Source organism: Desmodus rotundus, chromosome 5 (assembly GCF_022682495.2).
Source record: "Desmodus rotundus isolate HL8 chromosome 5, HLdesRot8A.1, whole genome shotgun sequence".
NCBI lineage: Eukaryota > Metazoa > Chordata > Mammalia > Chiroptera > Phyllostomidae > Desmodus > Desmodus rotundus.
The window spans coordinates 1,773,464-1,782,032 of NC_071391.1; the positions used below are offsets into that span (position 1 = coordinate 1,773,464).

An 8,569-nucleotide genomic window follows, 5' to 3' on the forward strand; every position below is an offset into this window, starting at 1 on the left:
ATTGTAAGAGGTTTGTAGGTCAGCTATTTTTTTTAAAAATGCCTCTCCTTTGTGATTGAAAGGAAGAACTTTGAAACCAGAAGGCTAGTGGGTGCCTGAGGTCCCCAAGTCCAAGGGTGGACGCAGCCTGGAGTTCTTCCACAGAAGTCTTGAAGGAGCCCACCAGCTTCCCCCTTGTCCTCCCCTCCCCTGCCCAGCAGGCCTGTGGGCCGCCCCTCCCCCAGTGCAGGGAACCCTTCAGGGGTCTCTGCAAACCCTGGAGCAGCTGGGGCTCCACTTTGTGTGGGTGGGTCCCTGGGGGACCACAGACAGGAGGGAGGTCTGCAATGGACCAGCTCCTGTGGGTGCCCATCTGAAGCCCACGCGGGCTCAGCACAGGGCAGCTGGGTGTGGCGGTTCCCTTGGAGTGAGCCCACGTCTCAGGGCTCACCCCACACCTGTGTGTGTGTGTTTGTGTGTTTGTGTGTGCAGAACGAACGCAGAGCCGGGCGGGGCCGCTCATCCCTAAATTAGGAGCCTGCAGCAGGTGGGCGCCAGCCAGCCTGCCTGGAGACCATCCCCCTCTTTGGGGCTGCCCCTGGGTGTTAATCTATCTCCCTAGCTTTTGGGGAGGCCGGGGGGGAAGCTGGAGTCAGCACAAGCACACACAGAGCTGAGATGCAGCATCTTTTGGCCTCTTTATTTAGAACCCGGCAGAAGAAGAGGGGCCGGGGCAGTGGTGCGGTCGGCTCAGGAACCGTTTTTAACAGAGTCGTCTTCAAGTTTAAAGTAACCCTAATAATAAAAGACACAGCGAAAGCGCGAAGAGACTGCAAGCTAGGTGGGCTGGTGCGGCAGGCAGGCAGCTACGGCTTGTGAGCGACCCCCCCAGAGCCCGCTACAAAAATAAATTTACATTTGTGTATAACCAGATGCGGGTGACGTGCCTTTGGCATAACCAATAACCCAGCTACCGCGTGGCAGAGCGGCCCACGCCTCGACATAAATAGAAAATATAAGTTAGTATAACTTTTTTTTTTTAAACTTTTTCTACAAATATACATGTTTTTTTCTTTTTTTTTCTTTTTTTCATTTTTTTGCACTGAGTTTCAGCAGAGATTAAACATTTTATATAAATGACTCTTAAAGCTTTACACCTTGGGACCAGTGTACTCTCCGTGCGGATACATTTAGATATAAGAGTTATTAATACATTGCACAGTATTCAAACTTTAAACGAAACCGAACGCCGCCGGTGGCAGCTGCCGCCGGTTGCTGCTACATGGACGGTCCCAGCCGAGGCCCAGCGCTCTTCTCCTGTCCGCTGCCCAGCGGGTTCCCTCAGGGCTCTTTGGGTGTGAGGCTGCGGAAGACAGGGAGACAGGCACCGTGAGGGGAGCGGGAGACCACAGTGACCGAGAGGGGACCCTCCCCGAGCCCCCAGCCGCCGCACTCACCTCATCGCAGCCGCTTGCGCGGGGTTTGCTCCGGGGAGCCCACGGCTGGAGCGCCGCCAGGAGCGTTGCATCCCGCGGGGACCTCGTTGGACGGCTTGGCCTCGGTTGCAGATCTCTTGCGCTTGGCAAAGAAATCTGCGGCGACAGCGCGCGCGGCGGGTCAGGGCGGGGCGGGCTGGAGAACCCAAGAGGGGGCCGGAGTGGGGGCGCCGTCCCCGCCCGCGCCAAGGTCCGCGGCGGGTCAGCTTTGTTTACGTCGCCGCGCGATGTGCTGTGTAAGCATTTCCCCTCGTCCCGCAGCCAAGCCCCCCGGGGCTGCCGCGCGCACTTAACCCCCTCCGCGCCGCGATGGCCACGCCCGGCCGCGCCCGGGGAGGGACCCCCGTGGCGGGGGACAGGACCGCGCTCTGAGAGGGCCGGAGCGCGCCGTCCCCTCCCTCCCGCTTTAGCGAGCGGCCCGAGAGCACAACAGGGCGGGGACCGCGGGCAGGCGCAGCCGCGCCCTTCGCGCCGCGGGCCCTTTAATGCCACGGGAGGAGGCGGGGACCCACCGAGGCCCCCAAGGGCCGGGGAGCACGGCCAGCTGGACAAAGCAAGGCCGGACCAGGCTGGGGCGGGGCGGGGCTGAGCGGGACTCACCAGAGATCAGAGGCCCCGGCAGCTTCTTGATCGCAGCGCCTCCGGCGGCGGCGGCGGCGGCCGCAGTGGTGGCAGTGGCCGCGGCGGTGGCTGCTGCGGCGGCGTTGGCCGCAGTGCCCGCCGCGGGGCGCCCCGAAATTCCTGAGTGCAGCGGCTCAGCCAGAGGCTCCTGGCTGCGCGGCGGCGGTCCCGCCTCCTGCTCAGCGCTCTCTGGCGGCGCAGCGGCCGGGGCCGGGGCCGGAGCCACGGCCGGGCCGCTGGCCGGAGCCGCCGGCGCCTCCTCCAGGCCGTCGAGGGGCTCGTCAGCCGACGGCCCAGGGGGCGGGTTAGCGCCCGCGCCCTCCGGGCGGGGCCGGGGTGCCAGGAACAGGCGGCAGCGCCCCACCTGCACCGTCTCGCGGTAGAAGGCGGGCACGGACTCGCTGTCCACCTCGGTCCACTGCAGGCGCCCGGGGCCCCGCAGCGGCACGTCCTGCTGGAAGTTGTAGTCCCAGCGGCGCTGGTCCTCGGCATTCAGCTCGGCGAGGCGCATCTGCAGCTCGCGGCTCAGCTCCTCGTGGTCCACCGGCCCAAAGAGGCTACGGCAGGCGCTGCTGCGCACTATCTGGGGATAGGCGCGGCGGGAGACAAGGCGCTCCATTGCCAATTCGCTGCAGAGATACACGTCGGACATGGCCAGGGGCCGCACGGGCCCCGGCCGCGGGAGAGGAGAGGAGAGGAGAGGAAGAGGAGGAGAAGGAGAAGAGGAGGGCGAAGGCCGGGCGCAAGGGAGACCCCGCGCACTCGGAGTCTGCATTTGCAAAGGGACGCGGCGGGCGCGGCGGCTACCTGGCTGTCGGGCCGTGGACGGCTCCGGAGTCTCGCTCGCTCAGTCGTTGGGCTGGCGGCCGCGCCCCCTCGATGCCTGTCCTCGCTCGCTCGAGTGGCTTTGGCCTGGTTGGCACAGACCGAGCGCAGAGCACTTGGCTGTGGAACGCCCAGCCCTCGCACGCCCCTTTATACTCGAGGGTCCCACGCCCACAACTCGCGGGCCCCGCCGCGATTAGCATAAAGTAGTATTTTCAGTTTCAACAACACGGCCTCGATTGGCCCGCGCCGCTCCCCCCACTCGGCCCGCGGCCCGGCCCCCGCGCGCCGCCCATTGGCCGCCAGCACACACCCACCCGGGGCGGGCGGGGCGAGCGGGCGGATTGGCGGGGCGCGGGCGCGGGGAGCGGGCTTGAGGGGCGGGGCCAGAGTTAAAGGGTGCTGCGGGCGGTAACGTGACACCGCGGCGCCCCGCCCCCTCGCCCCATTTTCCCCCGCCCCCCGTTGGCTCCTTTGTCTGCCCGCGGGGGCTGCGCCGCAGCAGTGGCTCGAGCGCCCCCCGTCGGCCGGTGCGCCCTCCCTGGCGCGGCGAACGACGGCCCTCGGCCGGCCCGGAGTCCGGCCAAGACCGACTCGCCCCTCGAGGGTACCCAACCCGCCGCCAGCTCTTGCCATTGGGCCAGCTGACAGGGCTCTAACCCGCCGCAGCCAACTCGCCCCTGGCTGGAGCGAGATGGGGTCTTCGGCTGCCCTCGCGCGGCCTGCTGCGCCCGGAGCTTGTGTCTCTTAGGGCTCCGCGCACCTGGAGACCTATCACACCTGCTGGCGCTAAAGCCCTGGAGCAGGAAGAAGGGGGCCAGAGGGAGGGGGTCAGCTCCCCTGTTTCACCGCGGCGGCGGCGAAGTGTGGGACACCTTGAGTCCTGGACCTCCTGGACCTGGAGCCCCAGTCCGAAGCCTGTAGCGCGTGGGGCCCTCCCAGCCCTGTCCTGCCACTGTCGGGCCGGCACCCTCAGGCCTGGGCCAGGCCGCTCCAGGCTGTGCGGGGCACGTCAGACAACTGCGCAGGCTGGTGGAGGCTGTCGCGCTGGGTGGGGTACTGCACAGGGCCCTGGAGGCTTCTCCGTTGGGGTGGGCCTTGCCTGGCTTGGCTAATCCTCTGTGCCAGCCTGGTCCCTTGTCACTTGGAGAGCACCCAACTGCCGTGGAGCCCTGCTCTGCTACATGAGCTGCACCTCTCCACTTTCATGCTGGGGGGTGGTAACCCCCCAGGCGTGCCCAGAAAATATTGGTTGTTGGGGAAAGACACCCCTAAGAATGAAGGGGCATACCACCCAAAAGGGTTGGGGAGGCTGACCCAGAGAGGGGGAGTGCCCGCCAGGGCCCATGGCCCTCTTCCCCACATAGTGCTCCTTGTCGCAGCCCCTGGTCCTCCCAGTGACCGTCCCCACCAGGCTGGGCTATGGAGGACCTTGACTTCCTGCTGCTTTCTCCTTGGCCCAGCCTGTCCTGGGGCCTAGAGCCAAGGACCCAAGGAGCGCCAAGCTGTCGGCCCCTTTCCACCGCAAGCCAGCCCAACCCCACCCAGCCTTCGGCTGCTGGGGCTGCAGGTGGCTTCCAGCACACCTGGATCGGACACCGTGAACGAGTGTGGTTGTGCTGCAGGACGGCTCGGGCAGTCGAGGCTTGAAGTGAGGGGGGCAAACAGGAGAGGGTACCGACCCAGGGGAGGGACAGGCGGGCTGCCACTCAGGGTTCTTGAAAGCAGAAACAAGGCGATTTGGGGTGTTGATTTCTTTATTTTCTGTGCACTGTGTTCTGATTTCCCTCGACAAGCCCGGGCGCCGCTGTTTTTCCGTCTTCAGGAAATGAGAGAAACTGACTACAGCTTGACCATGGCTGGCTCCCCAGGCCCATGGGCCTCTGGTGTCACCTGGCCTGGGGACAGAGGGAGGCAGGGCCTTCCCAGCCCATGCTCAGGGCCACAGAAGGCAGTGACCACAGAATACGGAAGTACACAGTCCCCCACATGGCCAGAGAGGTCAGGGTGCCCTGGTCCGCCGCCAGCCCAGGCCCATCCTCCAGGTCCTCTCCCGTCCTCAAGAAAGGAAGACACATGCTCTGGACCAGCACCCAGCCTGCCCCTGCGCTGATGGGCTGGGGACCACCGACCGCCCCCACCCAAACCCTCCATGACTGCCAGAGGTTCCAGCAGGAAGGCCCCAGGACCCCCCACAGCGAGAAGCCCAGCAGCATGTGACACTGAGTCCTGCCTCCAAGGACTGGAAGTGACACATTTCCACATGCCTCGTGTCACGCAATGTGGCCGTGGCTGGGCCTCACCTGTTTTACCGGAAAGGAGCTGAGGGGGCCCCACAGCAAAGTTGAGGCCGGACCCTCCCCCAGCTTCCCGGCTTCATCTTGTCTCTCCGGGGCCATGGGACCACCTCCTTCTGAGCAGAGGTGGCCTTCTCTGAGTCTGTGACCCTGAATTTAATCAGGAAGGGTACCCACTGGCTTACTGAACCTCGGGGTCCCAGGTCTGGGGCTGGGCCCCGCCCTCTCCCACCAGGGACACAGCTGGCGGAGGACAGCAGTGGGGCTGAGGGCTGGGAGCCGGAGGCCCCTTCCACCCCAAGGGGCCCAAGCAGGCCAACATCTGTGTGGATGCAACAACCAAGCTCCACGACTGTAATGAAAAATATTTCTGAGGGAAGAAAGGAAGCAAAAGAAACAATGTTTCTACCTGTTGCTTCAAACAGCTGGTCCCCAGGACCAGCCGGGATGGCCCCCGACTGCCGCAGTGCCCCAATTCCTGCATGCCTGGGCATGGGGGAGCCCTTTGTGGGGGTGTCAGAAGCAACCACCCCCCTGCTGGCCTCTTGCACGCACACTTGTGATTCTGACCCCCTCCAGCCAAGCGGTCCTGCGTTCACCCAAGCCGCTCTTTTCCTCCGGGCACGTGCACAGGCCTCCAGCCTTGGAGGCAAACTGGAGCCAGGGCTCTGCTCCGCAGCCCTCCCCTCTCCCCAAAGCTAACCAGTGGGGAGCGGGGGAAGGACACCTGAGACAGCAGAGCCCCGGGGGGCAGAAGCCCACGCAGAGCAGGGCCACCGACCAGCGCCCTCCACGCACCCGGCCGGCGGTGAGGCAGTGCGAAGCAAACGCTCGTTTGGTCCCAATCGGCTGGTGTGGGAGGTGTACTCCGAAGTCGGGCGTGGGAGTTTTCGAGATGGGGAAACGGAGGTTCGGGAAGGTGAGCGCTCAGTGGTCAGGACGGTGAGCCCACACCCAGCCCCTCACGGAGTTCAGCTCTCCCCGCAGGGCTGGATATCTGGGACCCTTTCACAGGTCCGGAGGCCGAGGCTGGATTCGCCGATTCTGGCCGCGGGGAGGCTGCCCCGTCCCCGGCCCCATGCTGCCCCCTGGTGTCCGGCGGCTGCAGCAGCGCCTCGCGGCTGCCCAACCCTCCTTTCTCCCCGGGAGCCCCACGGAGCTGCTCTGGAAACCCACTGCGGCAGCCTGCGTGGCGGGGCGGACCCCTCCAGTGCTCCCGGCACCCTGCAGGGGCGTCTGTGTCTGCGCCCCTCCGGCGGCCTCTCTGGCGCTGGCCAGGGCGGCGCCTACTGAGGGGCCGCAGGGGGAACGCAAACCAAGACAACGTCAGCCACCCCACGCCTGCCCCGCGTGGCCATGCTCCCGGCCTCACGAATCCTTCCAAGAGCCCGCAAAGGGGGGCATGTTGATGCCCGTTTTGTGAGGCAGGGACCCAAGACTCGGAGAGGATGTGCCCCAGCCCACCCAGCACTCGGTGGGGGCAGACCCGTGCCTGCCCCCAGCCCTGAGCCCTCCACGGGGCTTCGGCGGGGGGCTCGTGGGCACGGCAGCAGGGGCGGGGAAGGGAGTCCAGGGTCCCGGGGTTAACCTCCCGACAGCCCCCAAGTCCCGGAGCCAGGGCTGGGCCTCCGTGACAGCACAGCCCTGCACGCACGTCCCCCTCCACGGTGACCACGCTCCCGCCAGGCCCCTCTGCCTTCCCCTGGGCAGGGCTCGACCTGTCCCCCTCGCACCCCACCAGGGAAAAGCCCTCACTGCCTCATCCAACAGCCCCCCAGCATTCGAGGGGTGCCCACGCGGCCCTGGACCCTGGACAGACTTGGTGAGACTCCCTGGAAGGCCCCGGCCCCTGGGCCTCCCCTCTCCTCCTACGAGGGGCCTGGAGGCCCCGAGGGTGTGGGGAGTTACAGATTAACCAGCCAGCCCCCAGCGACAGGCGGAGGCCGGCTCTGCGCCCGAGCAGGGGGAGGCTTTCCGGCGCCTTGGCGGGGGCCCAGCTCCTGCGCCAGAACCTTCCTCCCGCACCGAGTTCCCGCGCTCCGCTCGCTCGCCCCGCCCCGGCCCCCCCAGCACGGGCTGTTCTCGCGGCGGCTGCCAGGCACGTCCTCCGCAGGTGCCGGCCTCCCTCCCGGGACGCGTCCGCAGGCCGCGCGGCGCGATTCGACAGCTCTGGTTGCAGGGCTGCCTTGTGCGCGCGGTCCCGGTCCGGTCCTCACGCCCCGGCATCGGTGGGCCGGGGGGAGGGGCGGCGGGAACAGGGAGCAGACCCAAACCCCACCCTGCCCAGGGCCGCTGGCCCTCGGGTCTCAAGCAGGGGGCCCCTCGGAACTGGTTCGGGAACTTTTCTGGTTTCGACACTGAGCATCCCAGGAGACCCCGGACCATTGGCCATCTCCGCTCCCGCCAGACCCTCCCAGGGCCGGAGTGGGGAGCAGGCGCGGGGCGGGGGGGGGGGGGCGGTCTCCGAGTGAGCAGGGACTTGCCTCAACCACTCTCTGTGGCCACGTCCGAGCCCCCTGGGGCTCCCTCCCCAGGCCCAGGCCCAGCACACAGCCTGGCCAGCGAAAGGAAACGGCACGAAAAACAAGTCCTGGAGGAGCAGACCCCTCCCCCCTGGACCGCATGCCCGCTGTGCGCGCCCCACCCCCGACTTGCTGCCTGGTCTTCCTGAGCTAGGAGGGACCCCCATGAGTCAACATCTTCTGCCTGTGGGTACACCAGGGACCCCCCCCCCCCGCCACGTGGTGTTCAGAGAAGCCAGAAGTGCCAGGGAGGAGAGGTGAGGGTCCCCGTGAACTGGGGTCCTTCCCCCACAGCTGGGGCCGGCCCTGCAGTTCTGGGGGAAGGAGAGGCAGACCTCCCCAGCCCCGGGCATCCTAGGCCTTGGCAGAGGCCTCGTTGTGGACGTCAGCTGAGCACCTACAAGTGGGCGGACACTGGGCAAGACCCCCGCCCCCACAGCAGGTCCCCGCGGTGAGCAGTGGGCCCCAGGCCTCTGCCTGTCCAGGGCCGGGGAGGAGGAGAGCCGCCCCCACTTCGTTCGCTCCCCCGTGCATTCACTCATCACGTCTTCCCAAGCCCTCCCAGCCGAGTTTACCAAACTAGGATAGGAGGTAAAAGAGGCCAGGGCTGCACAGAAATGGGGGCTCAGACGAAGGGGTGCCCATCCCCTCCCTCCCCCGACAGCCTGGGCACGGAGGGGTGGGGGCTGAGGCAGGGGCGGCAGTCCCTGGGCCGCTTGCCAGACCAGTCCGGCCACCTCCCCGCCCGCCAGCCTGCGCCAGGCTCTGGGGCGCAAAGCTGGGCGCCTGCTGCCCCCTGGTGTCCACAGACGGCATCGCCGCCAGCAGC

General features: G+C 66.8%; 1 protein-coding gene across 2 annotated transcripts; it reads right to left on the bottom strand.

Moving 5' to 3' along the window:
- Positions 1-653: 653 nt before the first annotated feature.
- On the bottom strand, positions 654-3,164 carry CDKN1C (cyclin dependent kinase inhibitor 1C). Of its 2 annotated transcripts, none has more exons than XM_053924864.1 (4): positions 2,904-3,164; positions 2,076-2,725; positions 1,437-1,611; positions 654-1,342 (listed from the first exon to the last, which is right to left on the bottom strand). In XM_053924864.1, exons 1-4 carry the CDS (start codon positions 3,122-3,124, stop codon positions 1,321-1,323), a joined length of 1,068 nt encoding a protein of 355 aa, XP_053780839.1. In that variant the 5' UTR covers positions 3,125-3,164; the 3' UTR covers positions 654-1,320. The 2 variants fall into 2 exon arrangements, with proteins under 2 accessions (XP_053780839.1, XP_053780840.1); XM_053924865.2 differs by having other exon boundaries at positions 1,437-1,571; positions 2,904-3,161.
- Positions 3,165-8,569: the final 5,405 nt, after the last annotated feature.

What these genes read in the sequence shown, in the direction of transcription:
- CDKN1C (XM_053924864.1), bottom strand. Translation starts at nt 3,124, where the DNA reads ATGCTAATCGCGGCGGGGCCCGCGAGTTGTGGGCGTGGGACCCTCGAG. An exon ending in GTCCACGGCCCGACAGCCAG is followed by an intron (nt 2,726 to 2,903) that starts GTAGCCGCCGCG and finishes GTATCTCTGCAG; the next exon opens with CGAATTGGCAATGGAGCGCC. An exon ending in GCGCAAGCGGCTGCGATGAG is followed by an intron (nt 1,343 to 1,436) that starts GTGAGTGCGGCG and finishes TGTCTTCCGCAG; the next exon opens with CCTCACACCCAAAGAGCCCT.